The sequence below is a fragment of the Rhopilema esculentum genome, chromosome 10 (assembly GCF_057945365.1).
Source record: "Rhopilema esculentum isolate cy_ngs chromosome 10, ASM5794536v1, whole genome shotgun sequence".
NCBI lineage: Eukaryota > Metazoa > Cnidaria > Scyphozoa > Rhizostomeae > Rhizostomatidae > Rhopilema > Rhopilema esculentum.
Genome location: NC_142824.1, coordinates 7,885,271 through 7,910,265, shown reverse-complemented (window position 1 = coordinate 7,910,265; position 24,995 = coordinate 7,885,271). Strand labels below are relative to the sequence as shown.

Sequence of the window (24,995 nt, the reverse complement as noted above, 5' to 3'; positions counted from 1 at the left end):
ATCGGTCACCGGGAAGCTTGGTAATAAAAAAGCAGTTTATTCCAGTCCCGGACAATATGGAATAAGATAAAAATACAACTAATATTTGCGGACAATATTTTGGCGTTGAAAAAGCACATATTGTAAGGCATATAAAAGCTAAAAATGTTTGCCTTTCTCAAAGTTACTTTTGAAATTAATATTCATTTCCGTGCACCAAAGATTAGTCTTCAAAAAGTTGTGACTTAAGCTTATTGAAGGGAAGAAATTATGAATGGAAAGAATGAAAAAAACATTGGTACACAATGGCATTCAGTACACGGATGAATTTAAACGAAGGGGAAAATATTGGCCACTAGCATTGTTTTGATAAACTTAGTAAACAGTCGATTTAACGATCAGATGTTTTGATCACAGCCTGACACAACCAGTCAGTCTTGTATCATTCACAAGTATGCGATTTATTCTTCACGATCAGATGTTTCATATTTTTGGCAATGGCTTTAGATTTTTGCTCGTTCCATAGAGTTCTGAAGTGATGTTGTCAAAAAGTTCCGTTTTTAGAATTATACTTTTAGATTTTTTAAATTTATATCCACATGGTTAAGAATTACACGTCGTACATCATGTCATTGTTCGACTATAACAACAGAAATATTAATCCACGAAGCCTTTGATTTATGACATTAAAATCATGCCAAAAAGCTGGGACTTCACAAATGTTTAGTATAAAGAAATTAAACTTAAATTAACATACAGCAAAAAGTCAGTTTTTCGATTTCGTCTATGTCACTGAGAACTTACCCCTCGACGATGTCCTGCACAGTCAGCTAAAAAAAAGAATAGACAAGTAAGTTCATCAACAACAACAACATGCAACCTTTTTTACATGGCTGCCTTACTTTCAATGTCACTTTCCTTGGCCGGGCCGGTTGGGCCGAAACAGGTTGAAAAAAAGTTAAATTAAGTTTCAGTGTGCCCTTATGAAAGTTAAATTAATGTTTCTGGCAAGGTTGCTTGAATCAGGTCTAAAGCCGCTAGAATAAACCCCAAGAACAGCCTCTACATTGCCGTTGCTTGAATTTTTGCAAAGTTTCTTGTTAATAAACGCCGCCTTCCAGAAAAACTGCCTCCAAATATAATTGCTTTTTGAGGTTTTGATTGTTTTTAATGGAGATGAACTTCATTGCTTAGTTATAAAATAGAGATAAGAAATATTTCGTGCAGTTCGAGAATATTTTTAGAAAGCTATCACTTCTTGAGAGACAATAAGAGCCTTATATCTATACAGAATAATAACTTATTTTTTAAAGTCTTGACTTAAATATCGTAAAATACCAATTGAACTAAGCTTACTTAAAAAAGCGTTTGAAAAAGCAGCATTTTAAAGAGAAAATTACCTTTATCCCACGGTGATTCACTCAGCCCAATATATTTCACGAAGTTTTCTGTTGATACCAAAGATCTAAAAAAGAATTTACACGTAAGTTTAAGAACGATTCAACATTAATCATTCATTGAATTAAAAAATTCCCAGATTTCGGAAATGTTTTTTCACAAGGTTCGTACAGAGTCACAGTCTCTTAATTCTACACTAAAAATCACAACATATGTTTCTATCATTTAATTGTGGACCGAACCGTGGAAAACTATTCAATAAATCTAGTCTAAATCCACCCTCTACATTCAATGGACAACTTTGCTGGCAACATTTGGCGTGACTCTTACCTGATTCTAGTGCAGATCTGAATAATGCAAACAGACCTATCCTGTACAAGTTATTGCTTAACATAAACAAAATGTCTACATTTTTCTGTATCAAATAGTTATAAAAACTTTATAGCTGGTGCTTTTGAATACAACAAAAAGCTTACAATTTAAAATCTGCAGCGTTTATAATTTCATCTAGCTTTGAAACTTGCAAAGACAAGTACTGGTGACGTTTTTCAGTTGCCATACCATTACTGAAAAAAGAGAAAGCCTTCATTAACAAGAGAACCTTGTATATCTTAATACCTTTTATATCATCATTAAGAAACGAGAGATAAATAACGATTAAGGGTGGGTTTCCCTAAGAAAACTATCTGAAGAATCAGCAACTACAACATGATTTTCAAGTAGGACATAAAAAAGACCTTAAAAGCTTTATGTTCATTATCAGCTCAACATATAGCCGCTGGGACTTTCGTTTCAAAATTAGCTCTATACGAAAAAACTGTTCTTTGCTAAATTTTTCAACAGATTTATAAGCCTTTAACTAACTTGAGAACTAAAAGGCCTTCTGTTAGTGTGTTGGTTTCTTCCACAATCACTACACCATCTTGTTCAAGCTTCGATACGAATTGATGAAATGATTCGAAGAACGGCTATGAGAAAAGAGGAATCGAAATTTGATAAAAATAGTATAAAAAATTTGCAGTAGAACTAAGGACGTAGAAAAAACAGGCATCATGTTGTAACGCTGATTGTATACCAAAACGAAGTCATGAAATAAATTGTTACTCTGGGAGTGATATTGATAGATTTCATTCTAACGTAATCTTTTGAAAGGGCCCTTTACATAAATCAAGGAACAGCTCACACGATATATACTGCACAATTCGATCCAGGTGGAGTTCAAAATTTTGAAACTTGAACACAGTGCAAAATACAATGAGCTAAAAATCAAATCATAGAAAGTAGGCTTCAAATCCTTTCCAACTTTCGGTACTAATTTTTTATTTTACGTATCTTAATCTTAATCATATTAAGCCCGGCCACACCAGTGAAACATTTCATCTAACAAATCCCAACATTTTTTGACATTGTTGGGCATTGTTGGATGTAGGGGTGGCCAAACCGGTGCAACATAATCCAATGTTTGTCGATTTATCAGTAACAACAACCACTGGCCTACTTCATTCACTAAAGCGTCTGCTGAAAATTGAACATGGCGACCCGATTAAAAAAAACGACAAACAGCATCTGTGTTTCTAGATCTATTTGAAGTTTGCATGGAAGCAAGAAGGGATGAAAACACACTTAGGCAAGACCATAAATGGATAAAGGGGAGATCCGAAAGGGGGTTATTTGAAAACATAATCACACAGTGGAGTCTTCTTCTTTACCGTGAAAAGTCTTTTTAATTCATCGTCGTCAAATTCTCCTCAATCGCGTTGCGAGTTTTCATCTAGACTGTTGTAAGAAAAGTTTTCATTCCTTTTGACTAAGAGTCCTTTTAGTATGCTAATAGTGCAGGCAAATGTTTTATATAATCTACTATCTACAAGGAGATGAAATACTTTTGAGATAATAATCAGACTTGCCAATAAATGATCGGAGTCCTGTTTACATAAATTTATAAAAGAGCATGTAGCTTGGCGTCGAACTGCTATGACGTCTTTGTTTGAATCCTCTAAAGGAAATTTGTTGAATGTGAGCATAATCTAAAAAGTAAAATATCGAAGATTAATATATTGGCATGTGATCAGCGAAGATATAACACAGAAAGATGAACTGGTTTTTTAGAATCCAAGGTAATAAAGAAATATAGTTAGAACAATAAGTATAACATATAGTTAGTATATTAAATCTCAGGTTACCTTTTCTAGTGTTGCTGTCAGGTGGACCTGCGATTTTTTAAAAAATGGGAAGAACGCTTGTATACATAGAAGAACGTTTGACACAATTTGAGGCACCTAAAAAAGATTGGAAATGGTTCAGACTAGCAATTGTAATAGGAATACTTTACGAAACAGTTTTTGCCATGATGATGGGCTTGTTCATTTAAGAAAACTCTTTCAAGAATCGAAATAAACGTTAGACCATACTTTGCAATATAAAGGTTTAGCTCTAGGAGCAAACTTTTCTATTTGAGTTGGTCTTAAAACAATAACTCATGCAGGAACATGCGTTACAAGGGAATATAAGGAAACAATGGGGTACGACAAAAAAGAAAGTTATTCTGTAAAACTACTTGCCGTGTTGAAGAACCATTTGCCATAAAGCCATTAAACTGTGATGTGACACTGGATGTTAAATGTTTTGAAGAAATTAAAAAGTCAGATGTAGAGGCAACTAGTTGAAAGTCAAACTGCAAATTCACTCACACTTGGCTGGAACTGAATAAGCGACAACAAAATGTCGTTTGCCACTGCAACGACGTTGATGTTTTTCTCGCGCTCTACCATTACCTCTATTGCTTCTTCAAACTAAAATAAATTGGATTTGATCAAAAGAACAAGCAAGGCAATAGCTTTTATGGCAATAGATTTAATAAACATAGGTGCGGTGGAAATTTAAAGCTTTTCAATAAGTGCCTGCGTAGAATACGATGTCAAAGATGAGGCCAAACTTGTTCCCAGAGGCCTTATTTCATTTTGGATAAAAAGCATTTGAAAAACTATGAAATGACCCCCTACAGAACATTGTTTAATTGATTTAAATAAGGGTTTGTACAGGGTGTTCTCCCCAAATAAATCTGAGTATGGTCTGAAGACAGTAAAGATTTCCTTACAGGCGAGAAATCTTCTTAACTGGAAAGTCTCCTGCTTGACTGCTTCCAGTAATCTTGTAAAACTTACTGGCATCCATTTCATACAAGGAATATCCTCAAAGTTGCCATGAAAAAGAAAGCTTCAAAAGCAAGAATAAACTACCAGGAGCAGAATGTTTACCTGTTTTGTCCTCCAGAAACGAGACAGTATTGCATCCAAAAGTGTGGACAATGCCTCCCAAAGAACACAGTCTAAAAACAGAATCGAATTGAAGACTGCATTCCAAGTATTGACTAATGCCAAAATCAAGCCCACAAAGGTAAATTTTTTATTGATAATTTCATAAAGTTGCTCACATTTTAAAGAAATTTTATAAAAAATTTGGTTATTATTCTAGAAGTTAAGTCACTATTGCTATTGTACGATTATTGATTCTTCTTAGGACGGACCATTTGTAGGACACTATCAAGGCTTCTTCAGCTAATGCCTAATCTATTGATCAAAACATTGGAAATAAATTATTCTACCATTTTTGACACGAAAACAAAGAAACATTGCGAAACATCACATAACACGAAGACAGCGATGCATACTTTCCCTGAGTTACAAACACAACATAACGATAACACGAACAAGTAGCTGAAATGCGCCTTCTTGTGTTGATTTTGCACAATGGAAGAGGCGTTGCAAACATCGATCGTAAAAAAAGAGCTAAAACTTGAATATACCAATTTTTTTTAAAATGTGGACATTTTTCTAGAGATTGTGTTTCTAAAGACTCCCGTAAGCAAAAACATTTTACTGAAGCCCTATTAGACTACTTTAAAAATGTGCTGTACAAACACCAGCCCACTTCCTTGGCGGTATAAAAGTTTTGTGCAATGAATAAAATTATCCTTCTTAAATACCACAAAATATGAGATTAAGATGAAAAGTAAAAGATTTCGTGTACCTTGTAAATCAACTGGCTTTTGAATCGCTTCCATCACTTTTCGACAAGCGTGCTCAAAAGCATGAACAGGAAAAAGACTTGTGCACTCCTTCAGATTACTTGTGAGTGACCAGCGTAATTCTGGCGGTAAATGTATAATAATCAAGATTAACACAATGGAGGGATGACACAATCATGGTCTGTGAATTCAAAATTGTAACTTTATAAAAAATCTAAGAGCTACTAGTGATAATAATTCTAAAACGCCGATCAGCCAGCCCAGCTCGTGAAAGACAATGGTTTTTTAACTGTCACTAAAATAATCGAAAATCTATGCTGAATTTCAGTTGGCAAACTGGTGACCAATAGCTACAAGAGAATGAGTGCGGCTACATATGGCGTGTTTTCACGAGCAAAACTAAATTCCAAACAAATCTATGAAAAATGAATCGTCTTTTTAACCACCTTAGTTCAAATCCAGGCTTGACTGTAGTTTTTAATCCCAAAGATTTCTTTGATTTTTTTTACATTCCTTTGTAAGTAATAAATTTGTTTGTAATCTGAAAGTTTGTACTCAACACAAAATAGATTATAACTGAAAGGACGTACTTGCATAAAACTCCATGAACTCGTTGGTAGAGTCATGATCAATCACCGAGAACTTGCAGCAAGGATGATTGTCATCATCGAGGCCACCAAACTGAAAAACACAGCTTTTAATTAAAAGAAAGCTTGGAGAATAGAATACAATTTCTTAGGCATTACAGAACAGATACCAAATATCAGTGCAGAGGACAATGGTTGGTGGTCAAAATGATATAGATTTTAAACGCAGTTTTGAATTTCCTTTTACCTCATAACTTTTGTCCCCTTTCTATAGCCAAAGAAATTGTGTATCTTTAAAAGGCATTTATCTTCTATTATTCCAGGAACTGGTTAGCAAAAAGGTTTTCTATGAAGCATTCTTACAAGGTTCTCTAAACTACTACCTGTCGAGAGAGAGGGGTGCTGGGGGTAAAAAGCCAAAGTGCCGAGGCAAAAAGGGGTAAATGAAAATATCATGAACTAAAAATGATAAAACGCGTCTAAAATCTATCTCATATTTTGCCAAATCTGGCCCTAAACGGGCCTTCATGCTTTACATCATCCAAAACCTCATTTAAAAGGAAAGAAACATGAAGGATGACTAGAAGAGTAACACTGACTACAGTGTGAAAACACAGCATTTTAGAAATGGCAAATACATCACAATAGACTTGTGTTATGCATATATGGTCAAAATTTCTGCTAACATCAAAATGATTGAAAATAAACAGCAAAAAACATAGAGGTAAATACCTTTGGCAGTTTCTCGCTGAAAGCTGGAATGAAGAAAGGTATAGATTCTATGAAGGTTTCATCAGCAGAGATTCGTTCATGTTTGAAGAATGTTGTGCACACGGAACATGCTTTATGACAAATGACCTACCGGAGAAAAGGAAAAACATCGAACTCTTGGTTTATTTAGAAATACTCCAATTATCTAATGAAATACAATAATTCAATGTCAAAGTGATATTTATTAAGCGTTTAATTCAGTTTAATCTAAAAAAGAAATATCTTTTAGTGATTGAAAGCATAAAGTCACTGTTGGCTTTAAATATTGGTCAACAGTTTCCTTGATCATTTAAGTTTCTAACAAAAGGAAAGTTCATTGATATTCTCCGATAAATTAAAGGAAAGGAAACTGTGGACAATAAACATAAATAAACATAAAAGATAACACAACCTCAAGAGCAATTCGTTGGTCTTCTAGCTGGTAGCAAAAAGTTAGTGTCGTCTAGTAAAATGGTATGCTTTTAATGTAATAAATAGTAGCAATGAAAATTTTTGTTTGCTCTTCTTGACAAAAAATACACCTCATACAAACTATTCCCGCAATCACTCTTTGTACCAGTAAAACAATGTTTGAAAAATAGGCCTTACTCATCAGCACAAAGATTACAAGACATTTAAAAGCAAATGAATTTAGCACTTACCTGGCTAGGGTGGTTGACCATATCTATAATGAGTTTTAAATACTTTGCAAATGTATCTGGCCGTTCCGTAATGCCTCTGTCGTGTCCCTGAAAGATTTTGGCGGTGTTCAAGAGATCAACAGAAGGCTATAGCAATACTCTTCTGTAGGCTCAGATGATGAAATTACTTCTATTAAATTCTTGAAAAAGAAATGTAAAGGTAATCTGCCTTCTACATAAAACACCATAAAAATTTTGAATTCATAAATTGCTTTGTAAACAGTTCAACTTGTGATATGTAAGAAAAACGTCTGGACAAAATGTATTTGCCTTCCAAAGGAAGTAAAAATTACATTGAAGCTGGGACTGTTGAAATTTCTGACTGGTTAAATGCGTTGAAAGTGGTCCATTTTCTTCAAAAACTGACGCGCAAAAGTTACTAGTTAATTGGGTTACATGCTATAGATATGTTTGATGTATTGCCGATGCACATTCTCAGATCCTCTGGCAGGAAATGTTTAGAGAAAACAGAGTAGGGCAAAAAAGGGCATTCTAAGAAAATTTCTATATGTGGGAGCCCGTGGCTACTGATGTCCTTCAAAGTCATTGCACCAAGAGGAAGCAAAACCAGCAACAAAGCACAAATGAAACATTCACTTTAACCATTGTTATGTTACAGTACGAACGTGTCTAAAAAACGGACTCACCCATATGTCGGCCAGCTGACAGGTCCCAAGGCCTACGATGACGTCACATATTTTTTTGAGGAAATTGTATCCTTCTTCTTCAGCACCAGCAAGACAGGCTTTTCTTAATAAAAAGAGAGAAAGCGTTCTTCGAGGTCATTAACCAAAATAGAAACAATAAAAGGCTCTGAAAAAAGGTCTTTGAAGAAAAGGTCTGCTAGAAAATTCCATCAAGGTCTCAATGCAGAATTTTAATACAGACCAATGAAGTGAGCCATATTTCTCATTACGACATTGGATGTCTAAAAAGGAGGTAAATATTCTACACGAACCTTGCAACTTCAACAAAAAGATTCATTGCATCATCAGAAAACAGTATTAGCATTGGCTTGCGATACTCAACTCGGTCCTGCAATGAAGAATTAAAACAAATCTGTAAAGTAGCACTTTGTTCCACCTTTTACTTCTTAATAAACGAAAATCGACAAAGCAACTGCTAAACAATTAATTTTTGCATGAAAAAAATCTCCAAGTAAGTCTGGCCTATTTCTTTGTAAAACTTCGGACGGAACTATATCAAAGGCAGGAGATGTAACCATATAAAAATAAAAAAAGCTATGGTTTTGTTCACCCTACAACCGTTTTGGAAACTTCACCATACATGAATAAAAATATTTTAAAAATGTTTAATAAAATTACGTTATTGTGAATAATACAATAACCAGTTAAAAAATGTCATTAACGTAGAATCCAAAACAGATGCTTTTTGATCCTATATTTCGTTTTTCATCATTAGTATGTTTAAGGTATGGCAAAAGTATCTTTTCACATTTTCTTTGTAAAGGGAAATTAAACTTTTGGCCCTATGTAAGATCAAATTTTTTAATAAGCTAAGCTAAGTTTCCCAGTAGATGAAATGGTTGCCATAAGTACTTGAAACAGCTAAACAATTTCAGTAAATTTTCGATCTCTTTTCAATCCACGCTTATAGAAATAGCTGAGTTGCCCACTTTCTTCCCGAAACAATGTTTGAAATCGGCCATTTACTTTCTAACATACATGTTAGGGTTCGAGCAGTTTATTTCTATGAAGAACAATCAAACTCTGTTTGAAAAGAGGACAAGGGAGACGGCTACTCAGAATAGCAAAAATGCTGTTTGTGTTCCAAGACATTTGGCAAATTTGGCAAGCATTTCAGGCTTTAACACGTGAAAATGAGCATGGTTCGATAAATACCCGTCTCCTTTCAACCAATACCAATAAGCAATCAGCTGCCGCCATTCTCAGCTCCTCCATGTCGAGCAGTTGACAAAGTATCTGAAGCAGCACAGCATTGCTTGCGAAAATATGTTCGATGGCAGCATGGGTTAAGTAGACAGACAAAGTGAACAAGGTTGCTTCAGCTATGCGTAGACTCATTGCCTCCCGCTGTTGAAAAACAAGTAAGGGTTCTCGTAAACAAGCACATTAATGGAACCACTTCTTGTTGGACCTTTATTTTTATTACTTACATGGCAAGTGAAAACAAACAACCAACCAATACTGAGTACAGAAAACTACAAATAACAGACCTTGCATTATCACTTCAGAATATTACAACAGTGTCTACAAATCTATGATACCTACACATTCTAGTAGAGCTGCGTGAGTATCAACCAAAAATATAAAAATGTTTTTACTTAGACCTTGCCATGTCTTAAACTTTTTGAGAATAAAGCACAGAAAACATAAGAAAGTGCAAAAAGTCCAACTCAAAAGTGGTGAAAATTTAATCCTTACATTCTTTCTCCATGTCCCTACATGTTCTTGCAGCGTATTAATGAAAAGGGTGAAAAGTTCGGGCATGCGTTCGCTAAGGGCTTGTTCAATGTTCCTCCTCCGCTGGGCATGCAGGTGAGGGTCCAGTGTAAGAATCACATCTTCACCAAGCCGTAGGAAGACCAACAGAGTCAGCTCCAATTGAACATGCTGCAAGAATGCTTTGCAAAATCAATTAAATGAACGAACAACGTGATGACGATTATGACAAAAACTATATACAAGATTGAATGATGATCTAATGATTCAAACGCAAAAAGTTTTAACGTCCAGTTTCGTGTTTGAAAACCAGGAAAAGATAGAATTGAAGTCACTATATTTTAATCTAAAATGATATTTTCACAAGAAAAGTGACGAAATTGCGAAAGAGAGAGAGGATATATAGTTCGATGGATTCAAAGAGATGGATGCAAAAACAGGTTCTATTGCAGAGGGATATGCAAAGCTCAAATCTGATAATGTGATAATACTGCAGAACGTGATAACAGGCAACGGCAACGTTCATAGAATAGATCATTTTAACAAGATAAAAGTCAATTATCAATGTTATACATTTGCCCAAATTTAAATTAAAAAAGGAACTGTGTCTATAAATACCCCTCTTGTCTGGAGCTCTCCAAGCTGTGGCAGAAAAATTTCCCAATTCTGAGGAAACTCTCTTTTTGCAACCTCTACCACAACTCTTGCAACTGCCTCTTTGATGTGACCTGCATCATCAACCTTTGCCTGAAATAGCAAAAATTTCTTGTAAGGGGATTGTTTCATGGTTCTTCTTGTGACTACAATTAACAAAGAAGATCGTCTTTTTACAAATTAAGTACATCAAACTTCTGGAGATGAAAGAGGAAATGCTATAATTTCAGATGAAGAGTGAAACAAAAGATCACAAGAACCTTAAGGTTTACCCACCTCCTTGGGTTTACTAAAGAGTGGTACCATTTTAAGAAAAATCAGCTAACACTTGCATAGTCTCAACACTTGAAATCATCATCAAATCTTCCCTTGAAAGCTGTGGCTACAAATTTATTTGTCAAAAAGCAGTTATGATGTAACAGTTTAAAAGAATGCTTACAGTTTCTATAAGGAACATTGCTTCTTTCTTCCACGTTTCTTTTTCATCTTTAGAAATTGTGTTCCACCTTTGCCTGCAAAAGAAAATTAAAACATATTTACCAAAATGTAGCAACAATCCAATAATTTGACAGCTTGATAATCATAACCGTTCATAGTTTGAACAAAAACATTCCCCCTTCATAATCATGTCCTGTCATAATCTTGGAGAGTGCTTTTGAGAAATTAAGCTTTAAATGATTTGAATAAGGTTTGGCTTCTAAGTTTTTCTTTGATTTGTCATTAAACTTTTTATTCATCTTTAATATCTTTCTTCTGCAACCACTAAAAGCTCTTTTGAGCACCATCTCTACCATGACCCCCACTCTTATTTATTACCATTCCAAGTAAAATTCAAATTTTCTTCAAAGCACTAAATTGTATAAAAGAAAGATGGCAGAGGCAAATAAAATAAATAATGACTAGTTTTCTTGTCCAAAATATTTCAAATTTCTGACATCATGTGTTTTAAAGTCAATTTTTCTGGCTGAGCCTTGTCATTAACTCAGCCACCCAGATTGACATAACACAGTCTAAACAACCAACTTTAACATATAAATGTATTACCTGCAAACAGTGAGCACAGACAAACCAAAAATATAAAGAAGAGTTTTAATGAGATAAGTTATGCTTTCCTTAGTAAATTGGGCATGAAATATCTAATGGCATGCAGTGGGCTTAGAAGTCATCTTAGGTGCCTAAATTTCGAACAAGGCGAGTGATGTTTCTTAAATCTGAAAATAAATGGTGGAGTAGCAATAGAATAATTACCCTACCAAGCCCATCAATTGATAATGGTGATATATAAAATTCTGCAAAAGAATTTCTCTTTTCTTTACCATACCATATGATTTAACCATAAAAATTTGACAAATGCAGAGAAAATGCTAGTCTCATTATCTATAAATGGCAGAGTACATGATAGTCTGAATAATAAAAACAAATCTGAACTTGGAAATCTCAGCTTTCTATGATATTCAACTTTTATCTTAATGATATAAAAAGTTTTTTACATCAAACCAAATCCAATGTAACAGAATGAAAAAAACAGTAGCTTCAAACAAATTACAAATAAAAAGTAACTTCAATGCTCACTTGATGTAGTCTTCAACAAACTGTAATCCAACATGTCTTACTTGAATATCATGCAACTCGTTTCCATACAATGCAAGTCCAATTGCAGCTGAATGTGGGGAGTCCTTCTTCACAAATTCAATGAGCTATAGTGAATATATATCTTATTTTACTTAGATACCAAAAATTACCCTTTTGTTGACTGCAATATGCTACAAAGACATCTTTATTTTCAACTTTGATGGAATAACATCTAAGGATTCCCCAAATAAAACATTTAGAAAACCTCCACTGATACTCTCAAATAACACCCTAAAGAACTGTAGAAACCTGGCGATTCAACATATTTTGGACTGGAAAATTTAGACCTATTATTAGCTAGGTGAGAAATGCTGTTTTGAAGACCTGACTGTATTTAAACACGCTGGCAACTAGTTTGATTCATAATAAAGATGAATGTAATAAATTGTACCAGGAAAATTTTTTTTAAAATAAATAATGACGTTTCGAGCATAGCATTGAGTTTTGACCGGTTTCGGTGCTTTACCCCATTACAGCCCGGTGTGTTATTGGTCCATAAATATTGCTATTGGTTGTAAATGAGTTAGCAAATTTTAAATGTGATCAATTTGCCCACACTTTATCTAAAATGCCACAATTTTACTTCGATCAACATGGCCTTTGATATTCTTCTTGCAACTTCAACTCTAATTTTCATGAATTTTTCCAAGAAAAAAATTTGCATCTGTATTTCATTTTGTATCATTTTGTTTTAAAGCATCCACACTTTTGAGCTATGGATATTGATATCAAATATGCTTTTTAATTAACCCGTTTTTTCGCATAAGGGAAACATATGGGCACCAGTTTTCACAGGTTTTCAGAAAATAATAGCCACCTGTTTCAATATTGGCCCGTAGATAGCATACTCTAAATTGTTACTTCGAGTGGTGACTGAATTTCTCTATCTTGAATTCCTCTGATACTTTGGGAGAGAAGATGAATTAGGAAGCTGGGAACTCTGTCGGAATCTTGTGGGGGTTCAATATAGTATGTAAGCAGAACAACTGTAGTCAGTCAGGGAGAAATTCAGCAATTGTTGCAATTGAAATTTAGATCAAAATTCAAGATTTACAGAGAAACATAGGTCTTAAAATTTGACCAATTTTTTGAAACCTGTGCAACTGGTCTAGATCCGCGTCTGGGCCATTAACAAGTTACCTTCTTTTTAGCATAGCTTGGTAAAAACTCAAATGAGCATCCAACAGTAAATGCATAAAACATGTGAAAAACAGAAGGGGAGAGAGTTATTCCCATGATAACTCATAACTACCAATGAATGCACGCTTTTTTCAAATTCAAAAGGCTGGAAATGGGCAACTGATTCTTACTTCTCTAAATAATCTTACCGTTTATTTGGTAAACATTCATAAGGGCTAGTCTTCGGGCTAGTCCAGGCTGTTTTACAGCACTGGGTAAATGTACCTCGAAATTGCTTGTCGTTGTAGGTTTTTAATTCAGTCATGTTTTGCCAGAAGGTGAAAAAATAAAAAACTTATTATTGTTATTAGAAATTCACGAAGTGTTGACCCCAACGTAACTGGGGAAGTTAAGATAGAGACGTAGAAGGAGTTCAAGCATTTTCAGACTGGCCACATTACTCCTGCTATTAGGCATGCACACATTACTACCCGAACTTCAAGCAAACAGTGATCACTTTTCAGGCTTGAATATGAAGTGAAAATTTACCTAGAAAATGAAAACTACACTATATTTGGAAAATAAACATCATGTGAATTTCGGCTTTACGATAAAAAAGATATAAGCATTACTTCATGTGCAGCTTTCCTTTCTTGCTGACTTGAATCTACAGAAAGAATTTTTTCTATTGCTCTAACCACGCGCTCCACAGCGGAACTTTCAAGCACGTCCGCCATTTTCTAGCCAGCCTCTTATCTGTTTCATCGTCGCCATGGTATGTGTGATACGAGGCTTAAATAACGCAAATTCTCAGGAAAAACAGAAAATACCTGGTAAGATGAAACAAAAAACTTTACCGGGCATTTTAAACGCCAAAATTACGTTATAAAGACTTCTAAAAGTCCGAGTCACATTTAACATCCAGGTACGGTGTAGTTAGAATTGCAGCAAGGTGCTGAAATCAACTGATAACAAATATTCGAAGAATAGCAAAGTCAGATGGTAAGAAAAGTCAGGTGGTACTTGTTTACGAACTCGTTCTTGAGACACTTATATTTTCGAAAAGAGAGAAAAGAACATGTTTACTTTCATTTGGGAAAAATTATTTGCATAGATATGCCACCAATCGATTGTAAATAAGCATAGCATTTGGTAAAATTTAAGCAGTTCCTACTAATCGTTCTTGCAAAGGAAAAATTTGCGCCAAAGAACTTGTTGCATATATCGAAAGAATCAGTCTTTGTGCTTCCAATAATTAAAAACCCTCACAGCCTGTGCTGGCTTATCGATAAAATAAATTTTTGGACTAACAAATAGTTCAACGGCCAAACAAACTTCAAAAATAGTTTTGAAGAGATTGATAGAGGGGTTTCCGTGAAAATTGCCTTTTAGTTTTGTAAAAAAAATTGTGACAGGTTCACAACTAAATTCGAAACTGTCCGAATACCTGCGTGAGTGGAGGTATAATATTTATTTTTTACAGCCGAAATCAACGAAAATGACAATTTTATGCACTATTGCTGATTTCCTCAAGTCCCCGAGCTAGAACTACATTAATATCCCCACATATTATGCGAGATGTGTATTTTGTCCCCCGCACTTTAAAGTTTGCTTTCGATTCCCTGGCATGTGGATAAAACAATTGGAGTGAGGATCAACCAAAAAAACTGAAATTCGTTTAAATACTTGGATAATTCCCTTTAGGCCTGTCCTTGCCATATGATGTTGCTCTCGAATAATCAAATTTCGAACATTTGGATCCATTTCATAGTCGAAAAAAAAGTCCTTGTAAATATGCGACTAGTTTACCAATATGTCATATACGTACATCAAAAGCCCGTGGCTTTAGTTCAAATTGTAAAGCATGTTTTGGTTACTATATTAATAAGTAAGTTGGAAAATAAATTTTGGACATTATTTGAACTTTACGCGGGAAGCAAATAAAATTCTTACACAAGCATACTTTTAATGCCATTAAAAACAAATGAACTGAGCTGCAACACAAACCTCAAGAAATATTCTTTACTATATGTTTATTATATACCAGACGAGAACGACAGACCTCAAGCTGAAATTAACTAAAACCTAAAAAGATTACGAGAAGCTAATTCAACTGATAGCCATCTAGCTTTTCTGTTGCTCTATTTATAAATTTTACCCTGTTGTATAGATTTCAAAAAAGTGTTCATGGCAAAAGTTTCTATCAAAGGGTGAAATCCACCCGGGTTTAAAGCTAAAAACTTAAATATTTCCTTCTCAGACTTGGTGCATTATGAGTAAAGGAATTCATTGAAAGGGAAGGGAACATCATAAGTCAAAAATAAAGAAAAATAAAAGCTCAATGCATGAAAATGGTCGTAGAAAGTTCAATATTGTTATCTGTTAAGTTCTTCATTGTACTTTACTTAGATACACTGCATTGTGCCTGAAAATTGTCCGCTTTTATAGTCGATGGATTCAGAATAAACTTGGCGACTTCTGGACAATAGCCAGGGTCCGTAAAAGAAACAAAACAGATGGATCTCTCTGCAGTAAAGGAACTTCGGCTGCTTGAAAATTTGCACGATTCATGCTCAAAGAAATCTTCATTCACTGCCTCGGGGCTAAAAACAAATAACAATGTTTTAGGAAAAAAATTATCATACGACACCTACTAAACCGAACAACCCGCAACATAGATTCTGGGTGAAAAGTTTGGTACGTCTGACCAGCTCGTTTTGTTCGGTTCATTCCCCAGGTACCAACATGTACCCAGTTTGTGGTTTTATTTCGTTTCCTGTAACGTCTTTCATCATCTTCCAAAAATTGCTACTTCTATATCTGAAGTTTGGCTACTTCTATATCATCAGTTCTTAGAAATCCACAGTATGCCAGTAAACAACCTCCTATGCTTCCTTAAAGGGGCGATTTTTAAAATCTTAAGCATGATCGATGTTCGGAGAAATGCTCGGTGCATTCGACAACCCTTTTGATATTTTCTTCAGTTCAGTGTTTAGGGTAATATTCGGTACCTTTGACTCGAGCATTGGCAGTCACTAGCTAATCCTAACAACCAACTTTAGAGTAATGTACAAACAAAAGAAGCAACGAAGAAGAATCAGACGACAAAATGAAGCCTCGATATATTGAAATAGCGAAAAAACATTTTACTCGTTGGGCAAAAGACCAATATTGAAAAATGATTCAAATGTTTTCTCGAAATATAAAATGTTGGTCTTAAGAGCAAAACTAAGAAGGAAAAAATGTTTTGTTCGAATTCAGAAAGATTTCAATTCATAGCCCTCGAATAATCGGGCATTGAATGCACTTTAGGATAGATTCAAAAGAGAAAGGTTTCTTTAAAAGAAAGCAAGATTCCATGAACAAGCAGTCTGGTTTATCAAAATGCTGTTATTATACGTTCGAAGAAATTTCAGGCAATACAGACCTCCAAATGCATCTGGCATCCTTTCAATGGTGTACCTGGAAGATGAAAGCAGATTGGTGCAAATGGTGGCAAAAAATTCAAATTACTATTGAATCAACAGAGATAAAGTGATGTTAAGAGAATGAGTAAGACGCTTTAGAAAAAATACTCGAAACTTGCATGTAAATAAAATGTAAGTAAGATTTCAAGAGGTTGTGAACAAAGGAAGACAACCTGACATTGCACGTTTTCCACTACCAGCAATAACACAAGAAAGGAAAGTGATAAAGTCAATAAAACATCGAAATCGACAAAAAATGAGAGGCTACCCTTGGAAGAATCACTGAATACAACCATAAATAAGGGAAATATATCATAGTCGCCAAAGAGTCCAACAACTGTATTGACAAACAGAACATCATAGATACAGTAGCAAAAAGGCAAGAGGAACTGACGCGAGCTGAGCTGATAGGTTAACATTCAATTCTTAAATCTTGTAAAGTGCTAAAAGAGTTTTCCACAAAGTGTTCAAAAACAAAATAACTCGATAGATTACAAGATGAAACAACAGAAAGAATCTAAGGGTCATACATTTTGGTTATCGAAAAAGTATATACCTTCGTTGTGATATATGCATTATAGGTACCCCTGGAATCTTGCGAATTCTCCTCTTCAGATCTCTATCACACGTCGCGACAATATAGCACTTATGCTAAAAATGAGTTCAGATTCATAGTCAATCGAAAAGACGGGTTGAAGAGATTATTTTAAACAAATAAACATGGTATAAAACTTTATCTCAAGCAAATTGGTTCCATTCCGTTAGTAACTGGTCATCTTTTGCAGTGACAATCATTTCTTGCTCCAATCTTTAACTGCAATCGTACCCTGGGCCTAGTTGTTCAGTTTTCAAAGAGCTGCACAAAATGCTCAAGTCTTTTTCTAAGTTCAACTTTCTCTTGAAAAACTCAAGTCAAAGAATAGACCAGTCAAATGCCATTTGGAAGAGTTCAGTGTAACGGAAACGAGCTTGAGAAAAGTGAAATTTGAGAAGGAATTAGAACTTAGAATAAAACGATAGAACACTGATTTCATGTCTTAGTCTATGAAGCTTATTCTCCTAAGAAAATGATACTTACCTGCGTAACTCTGTTAACCAAACAGTCATCCGCATAAGTGCCTTTGTGCATACAAGGAAGGCGCTCAAATCTTGGGTCTTTAGCTATTCTGAAGAAGGCAAACAGACTATGATTATACCGTTTTGATGGAGGGAAAACAGGGCCAAAAGCTGGTTTGTGCAAGGGAGTAGAAAGTCTTGGGAAAGATATACCCTGTGTGAGAACCTAAAGAGAGAACAGAAAAACCCTGTAATGTAGCAGGCAAGAAAAAGCACATATGATAGTAAAACAGAAATAGTGACTGGCAAAATCGACACTGCCATTTGTAGGTGAAATGTGAAGGATAATACGATCTTTAAAGAAGCCCTAAATATGAAGTTGTTAAGATAATTTATGTTATCTTAACAAAAATTTGAAAGTTATTTATACATAAAGTATGTAACTCTCCAGTTCTTAGAGAAGATAAATTTGTCACCTTTTCCAATCATAATATTTAAATAATTAAAAACAAGCACTCACTTTAAGGCTAGCCTATATTTCAGTCCTAGCTTCTCCAATTCTGCCATTACACAGTCTGTAATGTATGGTGTGCCTGAAATTTTTAATAGTAACAATGGTGAGATTTTTCAAGCTTAAAATAATGAGCAATATCAAAATGAATAACCCAGTTAGCATTTCACCAAACAGAACAACTTTATAAACATCTATGAACAAATTTTAAAAAATGATACTTACATTTGGCATACAGACAGTCCATTAATGACTGCATAACATCCAGTTTGTTCTTGATTGAGAAGTTTATAAAATTTGTGTCAATCAGTACATGGTAAGGAGGGCCAAGCTGTGTGTTGTATTGGAAAAACAAAGCTGATGAGTTCTGAGCCCTGGAATATAAAAAGTTTCAAATACAATGTAATTATAAATTCTAATCTCAAAATTTTCATAGAAAAGTAAAAAGCTAAAAGGCAAGATTTTGCATGTCTACACTAGCCCTTTATGAATGAAACTAAAGGTGAAAATGAAACCAGGTAAAATTGTCTGGCAACAAAAGTTCACTCAAATAAAACAAAGCCTTCATGTATCTGTAGACCTGAAATTTATCCCAAAATTTTCAGGTAAAATTTTCTAATAAATTGAGAAACAGTGGAGTGGTTTCTCATAAAATTTAACATAGAATGGCAAAATGCTCATATTATTGAACTAACTTAGAAACTTATATAAATAGAAGTGTCAAATAAAACTCTAAGCTAAATAAATGAAGTTAACTTTCAAAATTAGTACCCTGATTAAAAATTTAATAATTCTATATTCCAACATTTATATGTAAAAATATTGACATATTGATCAGGAACTCATTGGAGAGCTGAATTTAAATAAAGGCTTTAACTCATAGCTAGCTCTGATTAAAAATATTTCTAAAAAGGGAAGGATTTTAACAAAATATGAAAATTTTTGTGGCAATCTAGTCCATTCATTTTTAAAAGTTGAGACAGCCTAAAGTCAACAAAATGTTACCAAGAAAAACTCTTAGCAGTAGAAAAAATATGTAAATATTTAACATTTCTAACATAGGTACTTACACATTTCTTATTTCATCTTCATCCTTCTTTTTAGTTTCTTTTTTCTCCTTTTCTTCTTTTTTGCTAAAGATGATATTTACAAATAAATTTGCAGAAACCTCATAACATAAAAAATTTGGAATTCATTGAAATTTATATCATTATTTCCTGCATTATAGACAATAATGTAAAAATTCTTACGAATTCTAACAAGATGCATGATGCTACCTAGTGTTGTAGTCCAGGGGTGATATAACCATCAAATTAGTGAAGTTAATGCCTCAAATTTGACAACAAAATACAAAAAAAGAGTCAAAGCATCAGGCAAAAAAGCCCTTAAATGGCAGCGTTTAGAAAAGTCACTTTTGTCATCACAAAAATCTTTAATTCTTTGTCATTTGACATTCATAATTGACATATATTGGCCATAAGTATACAGATGACAAAAATGTCAGTGTGCCTATGTATTTCAATATCATTTTCCATTGAGTAAATTTCCACTACTATTTTTTTCTTTATTAACACTAAAGCTTATATACTAATTATATGGAAAATTGTCTTTAGGATTTAACAATCCAATGAGAGTTGTGAGTAGGACTTGAACAGTGCTGCTAGACCAATAAACACTTCTTAGGAGACATACTTTATTGAAATGATGAAAAAAAGCAATCCTTACATTCTAGCATCTTTTGGACTGATGATGCGTTTAACCGAAGCAAATCTCTTACCACTTTTTGTCTTTCCCTGAAACAATAAGCTGCATCAGCAAAAGAACAGAGCAGGGTAAATAATATTGAATCTCTAACTGGGGAACTAGCAATGTTAAGATGATTTTGGAAATCTTTTTTGAGGCTGCATGGAAAAATACTTTATTCCAGGCCTTGCTCTAAGCAAAATGAAGGTGCTCAATAAAAAGAGCCCCTTATAAACTCTAGGTGCTCTTTTCGCACCTTTAAATATAATATCCTTGAGAGCATCCTTCAAGAGGTTTGGAAGATTGAGAGCTTCATATCGAAAGCTTTGGAAGAGCGTTAAATAAGAAATTCAATGGTGATACCAAAAAGCACCATAGTATGAAATAACAAAACATGCAGCAAACACTATGTTAATGCAAATATAGAAATATAGGAAAACGCATGGCTTTAAGTCAAACATTAACTTTATTTCCATTTTTATGCTATCCATTCTATAAGAGACACTAGAACATCTACTACTCGCGAAAGCAAATGAAAACTGAAAAGCAATGCAGTAAATTGGACGGAAATATGATCTCTGATTTGCAAAGGTGATTCTAAATTATTAAGAAAAAACAGAAAATAATACTTTAACAGAAGATTAACGCTTGCTCGAAAATCAAATAAATCTGCCGGAGAATACGCTTGATGACCTGTGTCCTTGGTGGTTATTAGAGGGTTATTAGATTAAAAATGGTATCGAAAACCCAACGTTGAATTTACTGAATTTTTTTCTCAAGTGGAAATCTGACACAAATCATAATATTGCGTTCTATTGGGAAGATACTTTATGCTTGATCAAGTTTATTAGACAAAGGCCAAGAAATTATTTTGCTCCGTGGTAAAATTGTTTTTACGTTTTGAGGGGCTCTATAAATCGCTCTCCAAGGCTTCTTTTGGGTGCGCTCTAGGCGTGCGCGGTCGATCGAGCGCCTTTCCGGGCAAGGCATGTTATTCCTTATTCTTCCATCCATAAAAAACTAAAAAAATTTAGATTTTACCCCTGGTTAACAAGATCTCTGTAACCAAAGAATACAAATATCTTGGAGTGGCTGTTAATAGCTCCCTTAACATGACACCATTCTTAAGGTGTATGAAGATACAAGTTGATAAATTCTGCAGGAAGGCCAGTTAGGTGCAGGAAATTCCCATTCCAGCTGAGTTTCACAAAACTTTCATTTGTGTCAAAATTCATTGAGAATAATTTAAGACTTAAGAGTTCATGACATAATCACAAATTGCTACACAAGCACACATGTTTTTGGTTATTCATGAAGTCTACCAAAATTTTATTTGGAGCTACTTATTGACAAAAGTTGAAAGAATTGTGATGCATCAGTAGCTCTTAAAGAGCCACTAGAACCTGTCTTGGTGCTATTTAAATTCCAAATTATCTTAGCTTGGAGCTCAACATTCTTAAAGAGACAGCATTCTCCCAACCGAACTCCAAAAATGAGTCATTCTTGATAAATTGCATTGCTGGTGTCTGTTTAAGGACATATCTGGCCTATCTTCCATTTATTCACACCATACATACCATTCAATTCATAAAATTTATCTGCCATCTAATATGGGTAAAATCTTCTTATTTTCTTGCTGTATTTATAGGTTTGTAAGTATTTGATATGGTATATAGAAATTGGACAAAACTTTGAATTAGCTCTGTATATTTCCTAGTGAGCAACATTGGATCAAACCTAGACTGCAGAGTATGGCAGAGAAAGGTGCAAGGTCAGTGTAGTGCTTCACACCAAAACTCACACCTTCAAGATATGTTGTTCTATTGTTGTCATGAATATGTTGGCATAATTTGGGGCAAAGGGTTTCCCCATTGCGGTGCATTTAATAAAATAAAATTTACCATTGCACACTTCTTTATAAGAGCCAGTAAATTGAAGTTCAAGCTGGATGTTTTTATCTTTTTCAAAAATCTGAGGGTGAATTGTTCTTAATTTGTTCTTAAATTTATAGGGTATAAGGAGTGCGATTGCTATCTTTTTGCTTGTCCAGGCCTCATTTGCCAACAAAGTGCGTGAGAAAACCTTCATTTGCCTCCATGTTTGAATATTCACCGAAGAAGCATCCCAAGATGGCAAAAAGCTCTTTGTTTTTGAGATGAAACATTGTTCAAAGTTACATTTTACAGTAACTCAGCCTCAGCTTGTTCTTAATTTGTTCTCAACTTTTGACAAATTTTGAAGCTCGTGTTCTTAAAAAATTGTTCTTATAAAAAGAGGTTGTAAAGGCAATATAATCAGTCCTTTTCGTGAGCAAAATTACGCATGTGTGGCAAATCGCACATGTAAACAAATTTGCGCGTGCGATCGCACTTGTAAGAAAATTTGAAGTACAAACCTGATAAAATTGGTAAAAGGAGCAAGAAGGAAAAAGCCACTCGAATACGTGCAAGAGCAAAACTCAATTAATCAATACATAACAGATTTTGTTGCCCTTAGCAGCCATCTTTTAAAAGTCGTCGTAACTCTCCAAAGTTACAAGAGCAAGTAAAAATTGTTTCCAACAGCTACTTGCTTTCAGGGCCTAATTACGTTTTGACAGGAAAACAGTTATTACACTTAACATGCTAATGGCGACTTAGCTGAAAGACGAGACGCTAAGTTGAATGGAGCACTCAGTCAAAAGCCAAACATCACTTCCGAAAATTGGAAAAATCATATTGTGGTCAAAAGTGCGAATCAAGTAACAAGGGAAAGGATAAACAATCATGAGACGATGGGAAATTGATGTTAAAGGGCCTCTCCAGCAAAAAAAAATTTTTTTAATGACTTAAAAGTTAGCATCTGGTGAGTGTATTATGACAAAGTCATTGTTTTTGAAAAATTCCAATTAGTTTAGAAGTTGTAAGGCTTTAAAGTTGCACCTTTCCGAGAAAAAAACGACAAAAGCCGAATCAGTTTGGTGACATTCTGACGTCACAATGTGCGGCTCTCGTTCGCCATGAATTTCGTATATCTTCCACCGAAGCGTGAAGGACTCATGGTCACGTGTTGATAACTGCATCCAGTTCCAGTTCCTGTTCCAGCTCTTCCCTCGCGTATAATTAATCGAAATTGTCACTTCAGTTGTTCTCCAGAAACGATGAACAACTAAAGGCTTCAGAATTGGTGTCTGAAATGCTTAAACTAAAAGCCGGTGGAACAGAACTGAAAGTACCATCACTTGCAGTGTTCAATTTGCGAATCACCGTCGTTCGATTCGGTTTGAGGCGAGACTATCCGAAATACACTGTGACGTCAAAATTGCGTCACAGTGTCACCAAACCAAAAATTTTTGTCGGTTAATTCAATTAAATTATCGAAATGCAAGAGCTTATATCTCACAAACTGTAAAGAAATATAAAAAAACAAATAACGAATTCGTGATCAGCAGGCTCAACTTCTTTATAAAAATTGCCAATAAAATGCAAGTGCAAAATTTGGCTGGAGCCTTTAACAGAAAACTGCAAAAACACCTGTTTGCGCGTGTGGTCAAAAGCACGCGCAATTTAACTTGCGCGTGTGCAGGCGTGTGCGGGTGCGATCGCACGCGCTAAACGAAAAGGACTGTATAATTATGTTTAAAAAATAGAAATCACTTTCTGTTGAATTTTATATGCAGCAGGGTAGTTTCCCCATAATGATTTTTGATGACATTGAGGGAAGTTTTGATACCTTCATCTTGTGAAATACTAGTGTGTATATCAAAAGTGTGCTGTAAAAAACAGCGCATGCTCTTTGAATCCAGGATGGAGGGTTGCCTCCCTCTTCAAAAAACTTTCTCTTACTCCTCTCCCCAAGGTTAGGCAAACACATTGGTGAACTTGTGGACACACTGAGCAAGGAACTAAGTGGGAAAAACCTACCTAAAGAAGCATTTTAGTGTTACAGGAACTGAAGGCCAGTTCCCAACATTTCAAACTTTTGCCAGGGCAAAATTTTTTCTGGAGGGCAAATGTGCAACCCCCCCCCCCCCCTCCAACAACAAAAAGTATGAAGTGACGCCCCTGACTGCCACACCTGGCAGATTGGGAAAAAACCGTGCACTTGTGAAAAGCTGCTCCAGACAACTATCAGTGTATGACTACAATGATGAGATGAAGAAAGTAATCTGAATTTTTGAGACTGAAGAGTATGGTCTGCATGGGAAAATATTCTGCTTGCAAAAATTTATGTCTGCCATTGATGGTAATCTCACAACAAATTTAAAAAGGTATCGAACTTCTTTCAAAACACAACTAAATAATGGAAAAAAACTACCAGAGGTCATTTTACAAAGATTGAATTAGAAAGGATGGACAGTGGCGAAGCTAGCGGTCATGCTGGTCATGCTGAGCATGACTAAAAATTTTCAGAGCTAAAGACATTTATTATAATGATTAAAACTTTTCTTTATTGAAAAAGTACCCTCAAAACTCCATTCGTCCAGTTGATTCTTATTATTTCACTGCCCTTCCCTACCTTGGTCCCTTGTGGTTAGTCATGCTCATTCTGGAGAGCATGACCTGCCATAGGGTTTCTTTCCTCAGAGAGCCCAACCGCTCCTGTGAGTCGGCTGAGTTTCAATGACTTTTCAGTTGGTATCCCTGCAGTAAGTCATGCTCATTTGGAATAGCATGACCTCGTCATTATAATCATAAACCTAGCACTGATTTGATTGGCTGAATTCTATCTTGCGCATGCTATCTTGGCCCGTTTTGGACCCCAAGTCATGCTCATTTTTTTCAGCATGACCGACCTAAATCTCCCATACATGAAGTATCTAAGGTCTACTTGTGAGCTGAGAAACATTGCTGCAAGGGAGTGGGGAAATTCAATCGAAGCTATTTCCGAGAGATATATTGTTTATTAACTGCTACAGGGATCACTTGCGTGTGGCTGAGCAAGGTAATTGTAAACCAAAATTGTAATT

At 34.9% G+C, this 24,995-nt stretch overlaps 2 protein-coding genes across 3 annotated transcripts in view; both read right to left on the bottom strand.

Annotated features, from left to right (window-relative positions):
* The window catches only part of LOC135692494 (exportin-5), a 30,924-nt gene extending 16,004 nt beyond the window's left edge, over nt 1–14,920 (bottom strand). Inside the window, exons 1-20 of one of the 2 annotated variants that reach the window (XM_065210640.2) lie at nt 13,903–14,920; nt 12,092–12,216; nt 10,959–11,031; nt 10,484–10,612; nt 9,848–10,036; nt 9,305–9,496; nt 8,401–8,477; nt 8,090–8,192; nt 7,404–7,490; nt 6,724–6,849; nt 5,995–6,085; nt 5,407–5,526; nt 4,635–4,705; nt 4,068–4,169; nt 3,561–3,656; nt 3,285–3,404; nt 2,242–2,345; nt 1,854–1,943; nt 1,380–1,444; nt 784–809 (exon numbers count right to left, since the gene is read on the bottom strand). In XM_065210640.2, coding sequence (XP_065066712.2) covers nt 784–809; nt 1,380–1,444; nt 1,854–1,943; nt 2,242–2,345; nt 3,285–3,404; nt 3,561–3,656; nt 4,068–4,169; nt 4,635–4,705; nt 5,407–5,526; nt 5,995–6,085; nt 6,724–6,849; nt 7,404–7,490; nt 8,090–8,192; nt 8,401–8,477; nt 9,305–9,496; nt 9,848–10,036; nt 10,484–10,612; nt 10,959–11,031; nt 12,092–12,216; nt 13,903–14,007 — 2,091 coding nt within the window. In that variant the 5' untranslated portion in view covers nt 14,008–14,920. The remainder of the gene's footprint in view (nt 1–783; nt 810–1,379; nt 1,445–1,853; nt 1,944–2,241; nt 2,346–3,284; nt 3,405–3,560; nt 3,657–4,067; nt 4,170–4,634; nt 4,706–5,406; nt 5,527–5,994; nt 6,086–6,723; nt 6,850–7,403; nt 7,491–8,089; nt 8,193–8,400; nt 8,478–9,304; nt 9,497–9,847; nt 10,037–10,483; nt 10,613–10,958; nt 11,032–12,091; nt 12,217–13,902) is intronic. The other variant, XM_065210649.2, reaches the window with a different exon arrangement.
* A 217-nt stretch (nt 14,921–15,137) lies between these two features.
* Nucleotides 15,138–24,995, bottom strand: part of LOC135692657 (rRNA-processing protein FCF1 homolog) — an 11,569-nt gene continuing 1,711 nt past the window's right edge. The window contains exons 2-9 of the mRNA XM_065210878.2: nt 20,030–20,097; nt 19,375–19,437; nt 18,530–18,678; nt 18,314–18,386; nt 17,816–17,903; nt 17,294–17,388; nt 16,698–16,732; nt 15,138–15,873 (exon numbers count right to left, since the gene is read on the bottom strand). Of these exons, the coding sequence (XP_065066950.2) occupies nt 15,860–15,873; nt 16,698–16,732; nt 17,294–17,388; nt 17,816–17,903; nt 18,314–18,386; nt 18,530–18,678; nt 19,375–19,437; nt 20,030–20,097 (585 nt within the window). The 3' untranslated portion in view covers nt 15,138–15,859. The remainder of the gene's footprint in view (nt 15,874–16,697; nt 16,733–17,293; nt 17,389–17,815; nt 17,904–18,313; nt 18,387–18,529; nt 18,679–19,374; nt 19,438–20,029; nt 20,098–24,995) is intronic.